The 18,639-nt window shown below is 52.5% G+C and overlaps 8 protein-coding genes across 8 annotated transcripts; 3 read left to right on the top strand and 5 right to left on the bottom strand.

The window, feature by feature from the left end:
* Window positions 1-14: 14 nt before the first annotated feature.
* N0V89_007700 (uncharacterized protein) lies at window positions 15-674 on the top strand (the record flags this gene model as incomplete). Its single annotated transcript, XM_056216461.1, has 2 exons — window positions 15-342; window positions 391-674. The coding sequence occupies 2 exons, from the start codon at window positions 15-17 to the stop codon at window positions 672-674; spliced, it is 612 nt and encodes a 203-aa protein (XP_056070708.1).
* Window positions 675-2,280: 1,606 nt separating this feature from the next.
* Window positions 2,281-5,282, bottom strand: MCM6 (MCM DNA helicase complex subunit mcm6; the record flags this gene model as incomplete). The annotated part of the gene is made up of 3 exons (XM_056216460.1): window positions 2,281-2,400; window positions 2,455-4,948; window positions 4,996-5,282. 3 exons carry the CDS (start codon window positions 5,280-5,282, stop codon window positions 2,281-2,283), a joined length of 2,901 nt encoding a protein of 966 aa, XP_056070707.1.
* Window positions 5,283-5,990: 708 nt separating this feature from the next.
* N0V89_007698 (uncharacterized protein) lies at window positions 5,991-7,234 on the bottom strand (the record flags this gene model as incomplete). The annotated part of the gene is made up of 6 exons (XM_056216459.1): window positions 5,991-6,063; window positions 6,111-6,183; window positions 6,232-6,765; window positions 6,813-6,918; window positions 6,966-7,007; window positions 7,073-7,234. The coding sequence occupies 6 exons, from the start codon at window positions 7,232-7,234 to the stop codon at window positions 5,991-5,993; spliced, it is 990 nt and encodes a 329-aa protein (XP_056070706.1).
* A 929-nt stretch (window positions 7,235-8,163) lies between these two features.
* Window positions 8,164-9,594, bottom strand: N0V89_007697 (uncharacterized protein; the record flags this gene model as incomplete). The annotated part of the gene is made up of 1 exon (XM_056216458.1): window positions 8,164-9,594. One exon carries the CDS (start codon window positions 9,592-9,594, stop codon window positions 8,164-8,166), a length of 1,431 nt encoding a protein of 476 aa, XP_056070705.1.
* A 2,600-nt stretch (window positions 9,595-12,194) lies between these two features.
* On the top strand, window positions 12,195-13,148 carry N0V89_007696 (uncharacterized protein; the record flags this gene model as incomplete). The annotated part of the gene is made up of 2 exons (XM_056216457.1): window positions 12,195-12,577; window positions 12,656-13,148. 2 exons carry the CDS (start codon window positions 12,195-12,197, stop codon window positions 13,146-13,148), a joined length of 876 nt encoding a protein of 291 aa, XP_056070704.1.
* A 536-nt stretch (window positions 13,149-13,684) lies between these two features.
* N0V89_007695 (uncharacterized protein) lies at window positions 13,685-14,852 on the bottom strand (the record flags this gene model as incomplete). Its single annotated transcript, XM_056216456.1, has 4 exons — window positions 13,685-14,155; window positions 14,334-14,532; window positions 14,708-14,796; window positions 14,850-14,852. 4 exons carry the CDS (start codon window positions 14,850-14,852, stop codon window positions 13,685-13,687), a joined length of 762 nt encoding a protein of 253 aa, XP_056070703.1.
* Window positions 14,853-15,408: 556 nt separating this feature from the next.
* URK1 (Uridine kinase) lies at window positions 15,409-16,860 on the top strand (the record flags this gene model as incomplete). Its single annotated transcript, XM_056216455.1, has 3 exons — window positions 15,409-15,564; window positions 15,620-15,747; window positions 15,801-16,860. 3 exons carry the CDS (start codon window positions 15,409-15,411, stop codon window positions 16,858-16,860), a joined length of 1,344 nt encoding a protein of 447 aa, XP_056070702.1.
* Window positions 16,861-17,038: 178 nt separating this feature from the next.
* On the bottom strand, window positions 17,039-18,110 carry PPG1 (putative serine/threonine protein phosphatase; the record flags this gene model as incomplete). The annotated part of the gene is made up of 5 exons (XM_056216454.1): window positions 17,039-17,146; window positions 17,301-17,618; window positions 17,695-17,744; window positions 17,809-18,042; window positions 18,095-18,110. 5 exons carry the CDS (start codon window positions 18,108-18,110, stop codon window positions 17,039-17,041), a joined length of 726 nt encoding a protein of 241 aa, XP_056070701.1.
* Window positions 18,111-18,639: the final 529 nt, after the last annotated feature.

Genomic DNA, 18,639 nt, shown 5'->3' with positions numbered 1-18,639 from the left:
CTGGCGTCAGAACCATGTGCACCTTCTTCACCCTGACCTACAGCTGCGGCCACACGCAAACATCTCACCGCTGCCCTCGCTCCACCATCTACGTATACGGCAAGAATGGCGAACAAGTCCCCCGGATCGACGGCTGCGACAGCACCCACGCCATAAACGCCGATCTCCGCGACAATTGTATCGACTGCAAGATGAAGGACGGGCTCATGCCGGGGGTGACTACCGGCGTGAACGGGTGGTCGCAGTGGGGCCCGAAAGAAGAAGCTCTCTCTGCGCGGGTGAAGAGCATGAAAGAGGGAATTCAGAAGATGGACTCTCCCGTGGAGAGTAGCGCGGTGCAAGGTACGCCTTCTCACACGCAATGTGTGAGTGGGGTTAACGGAAGTGTAGCGGAGGATTGGGAGGAGCAGGTGCGCGCTGCGCTGATGGATCAACCGCGCGGGCAGACGAGTACGCCGGAGACGATGACAAGCAGCGCGAGAAGCGGTTCAATGCAGGCGGAGTGGAGGCAGGAAGCCTTTAGGGTCAAGGACCAGGATGAGGAAAATGACGACTGGATGTGGGGTGGTATGATGGACTTTGGTGCAGAGAGTGCTCGGAATGGAGGAAAAGATATGCCTATGCGGATGCATCAGAAGCAGACTGCACGACGGTCGCAGCGGTTAGGAGGGTGAGCAGGTGGTGGACGGCGAGTCTAGCGAGTAGGGTGACCTGGAGTTTATGATGTTAGGTGCGCGAATTAATCGCGAAACCACGACTTAATGGGTATCTTAGCTAAGGGGTTGGAGAAGATTATAATGAAACGTCACATGGGGAATGCAGAATTCTGCCTTGGCCGTACTGAATCCGATATGAGAAAGTCATTTCTGTACAGGAATTTACCAATCCTCTCATGTTTAGAGGGACGACACAAGACCTTCTTTAGCAAGGCCTGTTTCAGTGTCAGCAGTTGTGTTGTTCCTTGTAAAGTGACATCAACAAGTAGAACAAAAAAAGATATTAGTAGAAGTAAGGAGGAAACTTCGAGACATGGAAGGTGTCATCGTTGTCACATTCAGGAGTTGGATGTGCGGGGGAATGTGAGGGTGAAGAATATGGTGGGGAAATAATACATGAATCAATGTACGACTAGGGGAGGCGAGGGTGAGAGAAATTATTCAATCAGTGCATTGGAATATCCGAATATAAATCGTTATGTAGAGTATTTCGTCTTCTTTATCAGTATGTTCTACCTGGTTTCACTTAGCTTGATTCCAATGCGGTAGAATTCGAGGGACAGTCAGCTAGCTGTATACGAAGGGGAGCTGTAGTAGCGTGTGTTATAACACATTAACTGATAAGGTAAGAGCCAATCAAACTTTGTGTCTTGTAGAGGTGGCACCTAACCCTCTGAATAAGATCCAACTTTTTGGTATATCATGAAAACACACATGGATGGACAGGAGTATGAGAATACTACGCCCAGTCGTGAACCGAACACCTATCGAGACAAGAGTCCACATGAAAAGTGTCCCCTGAGAAGTCGAGAAAAGAAAGAACACAACAGCGACAGAGAGCAGAATGCCAAATGACAAAACTACGTTGAAGGATGGCACGTCAAAAGTGGGGATGGCGAAGGAGGTCGTCCATCTAGTGCAGAGCCAGGAGGTTGGAGACACGTATACCGGCGAGGGTGCTTCTCTTCATGTTGGTGTCTACTTATGTATCATGGTGTATGTGTCCAGCTGTCGTCGGTGCTCTCCAGAAAGCCATGTACACAGAAACGTGGACATACTTTACTGTTAGAACAAGTGTGATAGGTTATCAAGTTACGTTGACCCTACCTGCACATGCCCCAGCGCCATGGCCTACGACCATGTCTTTGTGGAAATGATAATAGGCAACGCTTTATCATTTCAGTTTCGGCTCGCCTTCTTCGCCATCTAGCATACTTGGAGAGTTTACCTTATGTACCGTCAATATATCACGGACGTGAAAGATAGCTATTTATGTGCGCTGCAAGGACCCACAAGCTCATGCTGACTCAGTCCACGTTGTCGCTGTACTATCTTATCTTTACATAGTCTTCACTGGGACATGTTCTGGCTTTGCGCCAATGCTGAGCTGCAAATACTTTGCTTTCTTCGCACGCTCGATCATTCCCAACATATAACCCACTCCTGTACTTGCACAAATGCGCGCGCTGCATGACCTAGTGCAAAGCTACCGAAACGCCTCGTACCAACCTGATATCATTGCCATCCCTGATGAGGCTATTCATAACACATACCAATCCATCGTTTATACAATATCCTCAACCGGACAGTTCGGGTGCAGCACATACACAACCTTGGCTGCAGCCTCGGCCTGCCCCTGCTCATCAGCCAAGCCCTCGCCGCGGATTTGCATGAGATATTGCTCCTGTGACACATTAGCACCAATCTACATCATTGTGCAGGTTTTGATAAGACGTACCTTGCAAACCTTCTTCAGCACCTTTTTAGCCAAGTCCCTTTCCTTTTCTAGATCCTCTTGTGTCTCCAGCTCGGATTCTTTCTGTTCGAGGTACCAGATGAGGAGATCCTCTTCCTCGACACCGTCTTCGGTGGCAGCTTGGTCCTCGTTGATGCGCTTGACGAACAAATTCCGCATGGAGATGTACTTGTCATGCGTGATCTTTGTCTTCTCGCGAGGCGGCGCAGGCGTACGGCTTGGAGCGCGAGCGCTCGTACCGTCTTGCTGTTCTTCGTCTGCGCCCATATCTGCGTCGCCCTCTTGGGTCTCAGCGGCAGCGGCAGCGGCAGCAGCAAGGAGTGCCTCGTCGTCTTCATCTTCCATTTCCACGTCGTCCTTCTCGACGCTGATGATGGACTGCCGGAGAAGGTTGTATGCTTCTCGAACGAAGTCGGGTGTGATGTCAATGACACAATTGGCTTTAGCAATTGCCTCTGACAACCGAATCATACTCTCGAGTTGACGAACGGTAATGCGGTAGCTGTTCCTTCCGATGCCACCTTGAGCGTCATCGGCACGGAGCTCTTTGTATTTCTCCACCAGGGTCTCTTTTGCCTCGTCTGTGAATACGGGCTGGAACGTCTTGGCGAAACGGATGTAGCGTTGTAGTTGCTCGGTGCTGAATTCTGGCTCGATAGCCTCGTCGCGGAACTGGTGGAGACCTACGATGTGCTCCGCCAAGTGGCGATCTACGGCCTCGTCGCACTCGTCGAGTACAACAAAGAAAAGATCGAAACGCGACATGATGGGTGCAGACATGTTGACATTGGCTCGAAGCGTGGTCTTACGATTATAACGACCGCCGACGGGGTTCGCAGCTGCGAGGATGGATGTCCGGGCATTGAGCGTTGCTTGGATACCTGCTTTTGCGATGGAGATGGTCTGCTGTTCCATAGCTTCGTGGATAGCAACCTGGTCCGCGATATCCATCTTGTCAAACTCGTCGATCGCACAGATACCATTATCTGCCAACATGAGGGCTCCTGCTTCGATAGTAAACTCGCCCGTCTCTTCATCTTTGACAACAGCAGCTGTCAAACCAGCGGCGGATGAAGCTTTGCCAGAAGTGTATACAGCTCGAGGAAGGAAACTGCAGATGTACTTAAGGAACTGCGACTTGGATGTCGATGGGTCGCCGACGATGCAGATGTTGAGGTCGCCACGGAGATCCATACCTTCTGGTGTCTGTTTCGATACACCACTCATCAGTTGGAGGAGAAGACCCTTCTTGATGACTTGGTGGCCATACACCGTGGGTGCGATAGAGTCGACTAACCGCATGAAAATGTTAGGCTTGTGTACCATATCTTTCAGATCCTGGATCTCAGCTGGAGTGAGGGTTGAGAGGTATTCAGCTTGAGCTTCCTCGCCGTTTTTGTCAGACTCCATTGCTTGCGCTTGGTTGAGTGATGCCAGGATATTGCTTGCTTGACCAGTCATGTGGTGATTTGAAGACTGCCCTGGGGTGGATGTGTCGGGAGTTACCATACAGGCCAGGAATGACATGCGGTAAGTCAAATCGCGTACACCTAGAGCTTTGAGGCCACTGACGCCGGACCCGCCGACGTCCGCTCCGCGGGCAGCCCCCGAGTTGTCCCTAGTTGCTTGCGCCCTCACACCGGGAACCCTGAACTGGCTGACATCTGGGATCACGATGGCAGTTCCAGTAAATATACACTTTTCTCCAGCCTTGGCTCGATCAACCATTTCTCCTCGCAAGATCACGTCCATTGTGCGTGGCATGCTACCTGTGGGAATTTCTGAACTGTTCTCTTGAATTCGTACTTTCTGCCAATCGACAAACGTGGACTGTCTGATGTCTAACCGCCACCCTTCACGATTCATGCAGACTGTGTTCGGACATTGTGTTGGCTCAGTGTACTTGAACGTCTGCTCGACATTGGGCACGACCGTGTTGCAAGCCTCGCAGATGAAGGTAGCCATGGAAAGCTCGGGACGGACTTCTGATGTGCGAGTCGCAGTGCCAGAGATTGACAGCAGACGACCGATCGACTCTGTTCGTAGTTGGCGAATCCTTGAAATTAGAGGCAGATTATAGAAGGCTAGGGTAAAGATCTTGTCGGTCTGTTGGTTTGCAGTCTTCTCGTTAAGGCTATCGTTTTGACTTGTTGCTTCCTCATATGCTCGTTCCGACCGCGAAGTAGACGTAGCTGTGCCGGTGGCTGTGGGCTGACGATGATCGCGAAAATATTGAGGCTCATACTTCGCGATCAAGTTGTGTAAAGCGCGGATCATATATGGGAGGAATCGGTAGTACTCGCTCGCGACAGCGGCTGCCACAATGCCGTCTTCATGCCTTTGCAAATGTGTATAGTCGACGTAAAGCGTAGACAATCCATACAGCTTCATTCCTTTGACCTGCGCAATGTAGTACTTGTCCGTTACTGGTACACTGGAAACGGGCAGCGCCGAGGAAGTTGGATCTTCAGTGTAGCTATTGTTCATTAGCATCGTCTCTCTGGGTAGTCGACGCATCCTTACCTCTCGAGGAACTCCTGGAACCGCTGCGACAGCGTCTCTCCTGTCACGTCCACGACCTTCGGTATGTCTGTCCGGGGCCCATTCGCCCTCCGCCCGGGTCCTCCTCTTCCTACAACCTCGTCGTCTGCGAAGCCTTCATGGTCACTGTGTGCGCCTGCGCTTTCGGAAGGGGGCGCGCGTGGTCGCATAGAAGAGGAGCGGAATTGATTTCGTGGAGTAGCACCTGGTTCACTACCAGGCGTGGGTACAGCATCGGAACGCAGAGCGGCATCTAGGAGAGACGACATGGCGGGGTCGAGTGTGTTGTTCAGCTGCGCTGCGGGTACACAGGAGAGTTTTGCCGCGGGGGAGGAGGCGCGTACGCGACCACGACGCGCGACTGATAATCACACCTTGTTGGGTTAGCCTACGAGCCACTTGGCAACCGTGACCTTGCATTATACCTTAGGCAATCCACGCTACACAATCATGTATTGTTATGAGATAGGTTGTCATAAGTGTTCTAAGTAAAGACGAATATCCAAAGCTCTACCCAACGCTGCAGCTGTACATGCTAAGCTAGAGCACAACAAGACTTCGCTTCGCATTCAAGATTAACCACATTATCATACGATCGAATAACATAATTTGGTCTTGCTTTTCAAGTCGGTATACTTCCTACGAGAGTTCAACAACCGGCAGATCCGATGAGTTGGCCTTCTAGTACATAGCCAGCTCATGACAAGTACCACTTAGTCTTCGTTCATCACATTATTACTCCTGCGGAAGCCTCAAGCCCAAATTACCCTTTTGCTGCTGCCTACTACGTACGTAGCCTGCATCGACCCGGCGAGTCGTCGCCCAATCGGGGCGTTTCCGAAGCTCTACAAGTCCGCGACCTTTCCCGCTCTCGACGCACAAACCCACGAGCCAAGCGTTGCCTGCGGAACAATAAATGGGCTAATGCAATTCCCCTCTATGATGCTTGTGTTACGGAACAAGAAGTCGATCGTAGTTTACAGGAAGTAGTCCGGAGTCCTTCTCGAAACCATCGGCTCACCAGCGCGCGGGCAGGGATCGAATTGCAGGCTGTTGTGACGTTAGCTGGTACTTTCTTAAGTGACACTAGAACATACAAAGTGTATTTCAGATGCTCATCTATCTCCATGATGGCCGCCTGGTTACCGCAGCGGTAGCAATAGTTTGGTGCTAGAACAGTCAGTTGCATACATGTTTCTTCTGCAGCACAAAACGTACCGGAGAATATAGTCACGACGTTCCTGTCCTGGGACCAATTATATCCCTCCATAACCAGCTGATGTGCTCTCGCCACCAGCGTGAGCCCATTGTTGTGGTTGAAAGCTTCTGAGATATCCTGTCCGAAGGTGTAGCCAGCACCACGAGGCGAGATGCCCCAACCGCATCGGTCATCGGGGTCAGACCAGAGCAAGTCGCACATTGGTCCTTCATGCGGCACTTCTTGTATCCGGTCAAGAGCTCGGATGTTATCGAGCGTGTCGATGCTGGGCGACAGCCCTCCGTGCAAGCAAAAGATCTGGTTGTCGATTAGAGCGGTCAAGGGTAGGTAATCGAAGAGATCGGTGAAGTATTTCCACACGTTCGCATTGCCGTACTTGCGCAAGCACTCGTCGTAGAAGCCGTACACCTGGGTGATTTGTCGTGATTCGTGGTTACCGCGCAGGATCGTGATGCGCTGGGGGTATCTAATCTTAAGAGCAACGAGGAGGGTGACAGTCTCGACGGAGAAGTAGCCTCTGTCTACGTAATCACCTGCAAACAATCAGCGACCGTTTGCGACTATACATCGAGAGTCATACCCATGAAGAGGTAATTGGTGTCAGGGTTGGGCCCGCCAATCTTGAAAAGCTCCATTAAGTCATGGAACTGACCATGTATGTCACCACACACCGTAACAGGGCATTTCTAGGATCAGTTAGCTTGTATAGCGACGCCGACAACGGGGCACATACCACTGGCTGTACGTTTGACTCTTCCTGAAGAACCTCGCGAGCCTAAGGTTGAATATATGTCAGCGATTCCCCTTTGCCATCCCACTAGTCCTGCAGCGGTCGCATACCTTGTCGCACAGTCTCTGCACGTCACTCTCCGCCAGCTGTTTGCAGCTCATAAGACTCTCAATCCAGCCATCAAGCGTGGGGATTGAGGCAGGCTCCGATGCCGGGGCCGACGAGAGTTGTGCGGGATCTGGCATTTTGACATCCTCCATGTTGGTATCCATGTTGCAGATATCGGGTCGTAGACTTGTGGGCGGGTGCGGGTTGTTTTGGTGGGTAGCTGTGGTGGGCGCGGGGGTGACAGCCCCTTCAAACCTGGCTAATGACGTGCGGAATTGGCAGATGTCGCGTGCGACTCGGCGAGCAGCTGGTGAGGGAGAATCAGGATCTAACGGGCGTCGCAGCGGTTTCTGAGAGTTGTCGAGAGAGAGTGGGGCAGGTTCTGAGTGGGTGGATAGGCAATGGAGGCTGAATGGAAGTGAAGTCGCGCTGCGTACACGGACCACCCTGAATTTCCCACTACATGATGACCTAATTGGCGATGATGTGCACGTGACGGGGAGAAACTCGATACCACCTTGTTCTAAATTACCCGTAATCCGCTGTACTCGACAAGGTCATTGTTACAGGTCAAGTTTCTTCCTTGGCTCGAGTGTGTTTATTGTGCTTATGATGCTATGGAATTGGCCGGTCGCCCTGGCGGGACTACTCGAAAACAAAGGAAAGACGCAGCTATGCAGTGATCGCTAACCTCAAGATGCACTATCCGAGGCATTTCCATGTCCCGAACTCCCTACAAGTACTCGTTTTACCGTACCCAAAATAAAATGTGAAAGGAAACATCAACCCATCCGAGCCGTAAGACACATGACTCCTTTTGTCCAGCTCACCAAACGCCTAAACAGCATCAATGGCGACATGCACCAAACATGAACAACTGAAGAGAAGGTTCTGAAATCAAAACAAATGTGTACACAGGCTTTAAAGAAGCAGTAGGGATCAATAGAGAGCGCCACGCTAATGCGAGACAATGATGCAAATGTAGTAGCTGTGCGAAGGGGGTATGCAAAAGGGTTTCTGAGGGCGATGATAGGACGTGCAGGGGGTTTTCAAGAAAATCGGGAGCTGGTTCGAGACAATAGGATGAGTATCCTCAGAAGTCCACGCTCCATCTCATCCTGGGGTCGCGATCCGCCACGCGGGCACTGTCGAAGGGGACCCGTGCCTCTCCGTCGACTTGATCCGTGACCCAACCACGACTGATAGCAAACCCGCTCCCGGACCAGGAGTCTGTATCGAGCATATTCTGCTCGTCGTGGTCCGAAGGCGGGAGCTTGATGCGAGCCTCCATAAGGGGAGCAGAGACGAAGCGTGAGCTGAGCAATGAAACCGGAGATACGAGGTCTTGGAGGACATTGAGCGAGGAGATATCGGAAGATACGAGGGGAGCACGCCGCTTCTTGAGGTGATATGGGTCTGATTCGGTGGACTGGGTCGAGTATCGGACCTTGCGAATGGCGGTCACAGGGAGGTTCTCGTCGTCGAGCTCGGGGGTGGGGCTGGTGTTTGTAGGGCTTATGGAGGGTTCACCAGAGCCGCTCGACATTACAGTGGAAAGCTGTTGGCGACTGCTGCGCGCGCGCATTAATTTGAGGCTTGGAACAGTTGAAAGGTTATGAGAAGGAGAGTGCGAGCGTCTAACAATAGTGTCGCTAGAGTCACTTGAAGATTGCTCTGTCGCAGACGTGTTCGTCATTGCAGTATCGCGACGCCTCCTAGGCCGGTAGCTAGAAGCTGTAGAGGGAGGTCGTGCCAGTGGTGTCTTCGGTCGGTCATGACGCTGGCCCATGAGCATGTCATTGTAGGAAATGCCCCGGGATAAGGATGGCATTTCAGGCGTCTCCCCACGATCGAGTTTGTCGCGCAGGTGCTTTGCGCTTACTTGGCGCTGAAGACTCAGTTCCACTCTGCTGCTGGCTCCACTACCACTTCGACTGCGGAGTGTGGCTCTTTCTTTCCCACTCATGACACTAGCTTTGGGCGGGGGTTGGAGCATCCACTGGTTATCGGAGGGATGGGGTGACGGTAGGCTGACGACTGGAGGGTGGAGGTCGTTCACCGGCGGTGCTCGAGCAGAGTAGTAGCTGCCGGACCGTGACGTAGGTCGCTTCAAGCCGGTGACTCCAACAGATGAGCCAGATAGGGTTGTCTGTAGGGGTTCAATTGCGTCGAAGCCCCAAAGGTCCTCGTCTTCCCGTTGATAGCGCTTGCGGTTCCAATTGTCGTCGTCGAGCGTATCGTCGCTGAGGCGCACCTCTACAGCACGATCGACATCAATGCTGCTCCCTGTCTGGCTCACTGCACTGCCCTGTGTCCCTGCGGTCGTCGTCGCCCGTGTGTTGCAAGTGTTCGTCTTTCGGGCGCGCCTCGGAGGCGGCCCAGGCCCCATAAATATCTCTTCCTGCCAGTATGGGTTCGTGCCCGTCGGTTCGGGGTGGTGATATAGTTCTGGCTGCTCTTCCTGGAGCTTCGTTCTGGCTTTGCGGGCCTGCTTTGCCTGCTTCCGCCTCTGTTTCTTATACATGTAGCCGGTACATGGCGCACACGAGGCATAGTGAAAGATGGCCGACTGGACTCCCCTCAAGAACCACGACATTGCGTCGCTGAGGGGAGAGGGTGCGAGTCTAGGGTGCGGCGACGTGCAGCGAGAGTGGTGCCGGCGACAGTGGGTCCCGGATCAACGTTGGGCGGGCCTCGTGAATCCTAGCGAGATAGGATAGGGCTGGTCGAGGCACGGTCTCAGGTTTGGCGTCGTAACGTTGAGGGTCCATTCTCATGGCCCAGGGGCGCGCTAGGGAAGGAGTCGATTGCGCGCGAAGGGCGAGGAGTGAGGTGTGAGATGCCGTCGAGGCAGCGGCACTTGGACCGGAGCCGTCCGCGACTGCTTAGCGATGCTTAGCTTGAGCGGAGATGGTGCGGGTGCGGGATGATGTCGAGCAGCGCCGATCTCGTAGGCCGCGATAGCGTGGGACCCAGCTGCACCGTGAACCCTACAGTCGTATTCGAATTGTTGTTGAGCCGGTTCAGGCTTCGTCTACCCGCAGAGTGAATGTGTTTCCAACCACGGTCCAGAAGTCGACCGCTGCAATGTGGCGGGCCGGCAATAGATGAGGAAAGAGGAGGCGGGATGGGCGCTCGGAAACATGCGCTTGCACTGGATTGGAGTCCGACGCTTTAAAACATGGAACGAAACGTCTCCCTACCGTTTACGGCACGAGAAGCTGCACATCAGCTACACAAGACATCCGCACTCCCCTATCGGTCACTGGCACCGTGCCTCAGTGTCCTGAGCGGGCGCCCGGCGTCCATTCCCTGCGCCGAATCCTGCAATCGTGACATGCGTGCGACTGGCGACATCCGCCACATTTTCTGCACGGCACATGGCCTGACTACGCCGCCGATGCGGAGGACTCGGAAGGACGCAAATCGCGGGGAAGGAAAGCCGAAGCGAACAGCAATCAAGGAGCACGCGTTGGAGGATGAATCTTACATCTTCGAGGGAGCAACCCGGGCGTGAGGAGGGAACACTGCAGCGGCTGAGCTGAGTTTTGCGCCTGGGCTTCCACCCCACGAACCGGGCTTCCGTGCGTCTGCACTTTCCAAATGGGTTTGTTGCAGATGCTGGCGAATCACAGCAACTGTGCACACTGTAGCACACTCACACCCTCAAGGCCCGATCTCACTCAGCGACACATGGCATCATGCACGGTGCCCGAGTTGTCCGAACATGAATCTAGTATGCAGTGTGCGTAGGGCTTAGGGTAATGTTTCATCTCCAAATATAGGTGTTTGTTATGCATATATTATCTAATATCAAGCATGATCGCGCATTGTAGCAGAAGCGAAACCACAGCTCGAACCAACGAAGGCACAGAGACCATGCGTGTCAAACATCCAATATATACATCGATGCCGTTCAAACATGCGTTAATCCTACCAGCTACCACGGTTTCCTCCTTACAATGTCCTCGCAATTTGTCCAACAACTTTGACGGTGTGACATGCAGCACCAATGCATCTTCACCAACGGCGCCAATAATCTACGGAAACCGATCGTGACTCCTTGCATATCTCTGAAGAATGGCTCTGCGTGCCCAACACAGTCCGGCTCCTTCACGGGAACTTTGGCCTTCGTCGATGGGCCGTGCAAATTCGGCCTCATCATCTGAAAACCCCTCGCAGAGTCTGCCTGGTCGAGCGATTTGACCAGGCTCATGCTCATTAGCTCTAGCCAATTCACTATCATCGCCTTCATCAACGACGCCTAATTGTGAATTCCACCCTCTCAACCTGTGCAGTAGTACCGAAGGGCTAACACCCAGACTCAAGAACCAGGGTGCTGGAGCAGTCTCTGACCTTGGAGTATCTCTAGTGCTCAATGGTGGAGTAGGTGGAAACCATGTTGTCCAGGGGTCTACAACCGGCAAAACTTCCTCGTCATTCCTGTCTGCTTCGCTATTTCCTGATGGAGACGCCAATCTTTGCAGTCGCCTCCTCAAACTTTCCACCAAACTCTCACTTGAGCTGACATAGCTCTCAAGCTCAGCAAACTCATCGAGGAACGAGTCGTTCGGGTCCGGGTCGTTCTGCCCACTACGCGAGGGCGAGGGAGCGATTCTGAACAATGTCTCTGAAGAAGTCGAAGAAGATAAGGAAGGCGGTGGGAATGTCGTAGAGACAGAATAATGGTGCACGACGACAGGAATTGGAAAGCCAGTTGAAACCCACTCGTAAAGTTGTGGAACCAATGTTCCGGGGGTAGAAAAGGAGAGGGAGATGTGGTGATATATGTGGCGTGGTGGTCGTTGTGGCGTCGGCATGGCTATACGCGGCAGTGGGCAGGTTAGAGAGTCTTTCAAAGAGGGAAGACTAGGGCGAAGATTGGTAGAGAGGCCGGTGTGAAGAGGTGGGAATGTGATTCGCTTGCAATCTTGCTGGAGAAACGAAGCATTCACCATTTCGATTGAGTCTCACATTTCAATGTCTGTTCCAACACAGCTACATATCATCGTATGGACGATTGTTACAGTTCACATCCACCATCCCCGGCCCCCTGCAGCAACCCAAAAACTTCTATTCATACCTCTACACTGCATTACCTACCGCCAGACTTGACGATCAAAAATGACACTCTGCAGCTGCTCATACTCGCACTATCTGGTCTACGACCCCCTTTCCCGTCGCCCCTACTACACCAGCATCCCCTGGCTTGCCGCCGACTTCAAGCGTTGGGGTTACCGCGTCGATGAGTACGCGGAAAAGTCGCTCTGGATCAAGCAACATTTCAAGAAGCCGCAGCGAGTGAGACCGTTGCTGCTTTGGGCGGCGGAGGTTCTAAGGAGAGATGAGACCGACAGAGAGGACACGGAAGGAGAAGGAGAGGAAGCGGGAGGTGAAGATGAAGTGGGCAGAGTATTAGCGGACTTTATGCGAGGGTTGGCAAGATCTGGTGAGTACGACTACTATTGGTCGAGCTATAGGGCAAAGCGTAGAAATACGGCGCTTCGGTATGGTTTACACTGCCCATGCCAGTCCGGGTTGTTCTCTCTCAGTCTCGCATGAAGGTCACTGACAAGCCACCCCAGACTCCCCATCCCACAAATACCCCTCTCCTCCCCCCACCACACCCGCCTCGCCTACCTTGGCTACCGCATTCCCCCCTCTGCCTCGGCTGCCCTCAGCTTCTACATTAGCCTCATTGGTCCCCTTCAAATCATTCACAACGCCCGAAAACCACGCATGAGCCCGTACGACCACGGTCCCCTGGAACGCCTCACCCTTCGAATTGGGCCCCATAGATATCGTAACAAGGAGCATCTCTATGAAGCAATGAAGTTTGCGGTGGAGGCGAGACCGGGGAGGATGGGGGAGTTGCGGGATCGGACAGCCTGGACTGACATAGATGAGCATGGAGTTATGATTGTGAGATTGTGGGTCAGAGCGGAAGATGAGGATGGAATTCATGCATATGAGGCGGAAGCGGTCGAGGAACTGCCGTTGTATGAGAGCGAGGAAGAAGACTTGGAGGGAGAATTGCCGCCATCATATGATGAGGTCATGGTCAAGGAGCCGGCGTAGACCTTATGATCTTTGCGAAATCATCATGTACAACACCGTAATCACGGTTATCTACGAGGCGGCCTTGTTATGGAGGCCACGAGACCATGGCTCCAATGTCTTTACACATACATCGTGAAGATTTCGTTAGCCGCATTATGCACCAGGTACAGCACCGGCGTAGGTTCTCTAGTACTGATCAGATAGCACATGGACTGCAACTAGAGGAATATTTTTGGAGTGATAAACAATCATTCATTGATGGTATCGTATCGTATCGTATCATTCAATCGTCAAATACTACGGTCAGGAAAATACCGCCGGCATATTACGAGTTCTTCCACATGCCCAAACGGCAGGTATTGTTCTTGGACCCAAATATGGTGATCCTCGCACCCGAGGCACTCAGGCCAGGAGCAAGTATCGCAGGGACTGGGGCAACCGCATCGATGCTGCAGGCAGTGGGTGCAAGCTCGTCTGACAGGCCTCGCAGCCTCGGTTAGAATATCTGGAACTGCCGTGTCATGATCACGGCGAGTCGCTGGCAGACCGCCGTGCTATTGGACCATAACGTCTGCAGCGTCACCATGTCCGTTGGCGTGTACCGGGCTGGGCTCCAGACCGAGCGGCAAGCTCGGTGGCAGGTCTTTGCCTGCTTCCCGTGCCCTGGTTTCACTCCACTGCCGTGCTCGATAGAGGCCGTATATCCTTGCCTCGCCTCGGGCGCCCATACTTGTAAGGATAGCTTCGTTGACTTTGGCGGCAACTTGCTGTCGTAGCTCAGGCTTGAGAAGCTCTGCCAGTTGGGGTTGGAGGTCGTTCGAGGGCAGAAAGATGATGAGCGTCATGGTGAGCTCGAGATCTTTCAGGAAGTTCTCGTTGGTGGCTGCGCGCGGCGCGAGTTGAGAGGAAGCAAAATTGATAGCGGGCGTGATGTCAGAGTTGGGTGCTGATGTGCAGTTTCGGATGAGTTCGATCAACTGCAGTCGCAGGAGTGCGAAGTGCAATGCAGGATCTTTATCGAGGATCTTAAGTGATGTCAGCCGTGATCGCAAAACAAGCTGGCTAGATAATAAAGCGATGTTGAAATTCATACTGAGGACTGAAGGTTTGCTTATCATCATCACACAAAGTGCTATGCGTGGTGCATGAAACTGATTATAATCATGAAGAGGGGAGTGGAAGTACGAAAGGTGCGAAGCATACCTGTGGATCCAAATCGTTGATTTTATTGATGGCTGTATCAATGTCGCCTTTGTGTATGGCGTGCCTGATCTCTACGCGAGCCTCAATCGATTCTTCCTCGAGGAGGTGCGTAGGCACGCCAGCTTCTTTCGCAAACTTTGCGGCCGTGCGTGGATATCCATGGCTAATGAGGTAGTCCATTACAAGGAAGTCAATGTCTCTGTATCTGGTTAGCTCAAGAAGACATGCACCAGACAAAGAGCCGCATATGCTCGAAAATCAGATCTCAAGTTAACTTATGCTCCACACGTTGTTTCGGAGAGATTCCCAACTTGTTTTTGGCACATCATACAACCGAGCATATGCGGCGACTAGCAATTATCGAGGCAACTTACGGCTTCGAAGGCTTGATCTCATCAATCTTCCGCTGGAAGGGGTGTTGTTGTGTCGGCGTCGGAGCCGACACTGATACGGTGGAGGAGCTCTGCACCCAACGGTAAGCGTGCGAACAAAGAGCGCTACAACCACTAAACGTACCATAACGGGCTTCGAGACCTCATCCGACGTCCATGAGTAAGTGAGAGACAGGCGGCCCGGCCGCAGTCGAATGTGCTGGCGGCGCGCAGAGTTTGCCGGGCGTGGTGGGAGAGGAGTGAGTTGCAGTGGAGCTTGCAGACAGCTTTGATTTAGCGAAAAAGGCCGTGCATGGCTTACATAACGATGCGTGCCAGCAAGACGTTGTTTGTCAGTTGTACAAGCCCTTGGGCAAACAAATGACACCTTCACCCCATGATGAGTAGGTTGTGAGAGCAACGAGAGGTTCTCTCTTGTAGGATCGTTGTATGCAGTAAGAGGGCAGAGGTAAATGCACGAAGTTTTTGATGTGGGACTTGGGCGACCGTGCACCCGTTATGTAATCGCCGCTTTCCCAATTTGCTTCGTCTCTCAGGCCTCGGTCGAGTCCGAAGCTTCAAAATTCAGGTTTTGGCGGTGTACTGTTACTGTGGAAGGTGCAATTCAAGAGATATTTTTGGCAAAATATGAGGTGATCATACAAGAGCTCGCGGTCTTTTGTCCATCTTGTCAGACCTTGATCATGACTTCCACACCGACCTCTCGTATCCATTACTCCCCACCATGGGGAGATGCGAGCATTGTTGGAGTGGCTGGAAGCTCGGGCTCGGGCAAGACATCACTTGCCTTGGCTATCGTAGCCAGATTAAACCTTCCGTGGGTTGTCATTATGTCCATGGTGCGCTCCCAACCACACGCAGGTGTCACGTGCGCACCTCTCACTGTCGCTCTAGGACTCTTTCTACAAACCCTTGACCCCTGAGCAGTCCAAGAAGGCATTCAATAACGAGTATGACTTCGACTCGCCAGAAGCTATTGATTTTGACGTCCTTGTGGACAAGTTAAAAGATATCAAGCAGGGGTACATACACCTTTTGGGTTGCACTGCATTGTTCGTGACTGACCACCACCCAGCAAAGTCGCAGAGATCCCAGTGTACTCCTTCGAAAAGCACGCCCGCCTCCCCCAAACCACAACCATCTACTCCCCTCATGTCCTCATCGTAGAAGGCATCTTCGCCCTGCACGACCAGCGCGTCCTTGACATGCTCGACCTCAAGATCTTCGCCGAAGCAGACGCCGATCTTTGCCTTTCACGCCGTCTCGCCCGAGATGTCAAAGAGCGCGGCCGCGACATAGAAGGCTGCATCAAGCAATGGTTTGGCTTCGTCAAGCCCAACTTTTACAAATTTGTCCAGCCGCAGCGCGACATCGCCGACATCATCATCCCAAGAGGTATAGAGAATAAAGTCGCAATTTCTATGGTGTCGAGTCAAATCCAGAATACGCTTGCGCTTAAGTCGGGAAAGCACCAGCTGGAACTTCTGAGGCTGGGGAAGATTGCCGAGGATAGCCCGCTGAGCCCAAACGCCTTGGTGATAAAGCAGACGAACCAGGTCAAGGGGATTCATACGCTACTCCTGGATCCGAAAACGAATCGTGAAGACTATATTTTCTACTTCGACCGCATTGTGTCCCTCTTGATTGAAACGGCAGTTGACTTTCTGCCTTTTACACCGGCGCAGATTCAGACGCCACAGGGTTACTTATACATGGGATTACATAAGAGCAAGGAAATCTCCGCTGTGATAGTCTTGCGCGGTGGTTCTGCCTTCGAGACTGGTCTCAGGAGGACTATCCCCGATTGCCGGACAGGCCGTATTCTTATCCAGACAAACTACCGCACGGGCGAGCCTGAACTGCACTACCGCGCGCTACCATCGAACATCTCAGAGCATGGGCTGGTCCTCGTGTTGGATCCACAGATGAGTAGTGGTGGTGCGGCGTTGATGGCGGTTAAGGTACTCGTTGATCACGGAGTACCTAATGATAAGATTGTATTCGTGACATACATGGCCGGCAGAATCGGTGTAAATCGTGTTCTAAGGGTGTTCCCTGGAGTGCGGTGCGTTGTCGCTCGGATGGGCGACGAGAGGGAAGAACGGTGGGTGGAGACGAAGTATCTGGGATGTTGATGTGGTTTTGCATATATTACGGCATGTTGCGACGGAAGCGATATGGTGTTTGATAATTTTGCATATACTGGAGTATGATTGGAGTATCATTGGAGCAAATGCATTGATGAGGCAATCTGATAATAAGTCAAGTGTTTGAGCGCTGAAGAGGGTATCATTCATTGTATTCCGATGGGTATTATAGGAAGTATTCGGTCGTGACCTCTCTCCCTTGCTGTTGCTGTTGCTCCGCCCGATGCACATCGTTCTCAGGACTTGCGTCGAAGACATTGAAGAATCTCTCCCCCTGTATCGCTGACCTCCAGCACACTTGCCATATTACCACATCGGTAACAATAGTTCGGAGCACTCCAGACTGTGCTTAATCTGTCGTCATATAAAACCTGGAAGCCTTCTTGGCATAGCTGATGTGCCCGTAAGATGTGGGACATGGCATTCACCTCGAGGAATTTCTTCACCACTTGCGCTCCGAAAGTGTACCCAGCTCCTCGTGGACTCAGCGAAAATTCGTCTCTCTCTGGGTCCGGATCGCTCCACACAAGATCTGCCATTGGTCCTTCGTGGGGTATCTCCCTGAACCGATCGATGATCTTGATTTGGTCTATCGAGTGTATCGATGGGGAAAGGCCGCCGTGCACGCAGAAGATTTGGTCATTGATGACCACAGATAGTGTGAGAAAGTCGAACATGTCCGTGAAATAGTGCCATACATTTGCGTTGCCGTATTTTCGTGAACATTCTGTATAAAACCCGTATGACTGCGTAACGCCGCGCGATTCATGGTTTCCGCGGATGAGGTGGACTCGGTGGGGGGTAGCGTAGCTTGAGACATACAAGCAGCGAAATCGTCTCAACAGAGAAAAGCCCACGATCTACATAGTCACCTGTTGGAAAGCACACCAGTCAGCGGTTGTCGCGTGCCGCGAGGCAAATAAGCGGCCAACGTACCGAGGAACAGATAATTCGTATCTGGACAAGGACCTCCGATCTTGAATATTTCAATCATGTCAAAGAATTGTCCGTGTATGTCGCCAACAACGGTGACGGGTGCCTTGATATGTACGACATTGCTCTCCTTCATAAGCAACTCCTTTGTTTTTGCGCATATAGCCTCGATGACGGACTCGGCCAACAATTCCTTCTTGTAAAGACGTGATATGCATTCGTCGAGGTCAACCGTAGCTAGAGCATATTAGCACAGGCCTGCATACAAGCTAACAAGCGCGGTGCGTACACGGAAGACCAGGCATGGTGGGATTTGTAAGGCGGTCGAGGCAGCTCCTGCGTGCGCTTGAGGCTCAGGGCACGGAGTGAATACTGGTCGCGAGCAGATGGCGATACCGTACAATCATCCTCGAGGAAGCATCGGAGCGCGCAGTTTGGGGGTGGTGGCGGCGAGAGCGCAGTGGGCGGGCGGACGGGCGAGGCAAAAGATCGCGTTGTCGTTCGGCTTGCCGTCTTCATGCCGCCGCCGCGAGGGTCTGTGCTCGATGCGGGATAGTCTGGATTTCTTTGACAGACCTCATGTCTCGAGCCATTTGCAAGACACCCCACGCTTCGCTACTCAAGCCGCATCTCCTTGTTGTGTAATTGCCGTTATTTTGCTTTAATGCTTCGATTGTTGTCGATTCCGCCGTTGCACGTCCTTTCCGCGTCTCCCGACCATCTGAATACACCGTATATGCTGTGGCTGCTTCTTTCCCCTCACATCAGCAGCCTCACGTGTCGCTCCACCGCTTCTTCTCAAACCTTGGTCTGCTACCTGCAACCAATTTACTC

Source organism: Didymosphaeria variabile (assembly GCF_027946475.1).
Source record: "Didymosphaeria variabile strain IMI 356815 chromosome Unknown scaffold_5, whole genome shotgun sequence".
Lineage (NCBI taxonomy): Eukaryota > Fungi > Ascomycota > Dothideomycetes > Pleosporales > Didymosphaeriaceae > Didymosphaeria > Didymosphaeria variabile.
This window is presented reverse-complemented; position numbering and strand designations above follow the sequence as displayed.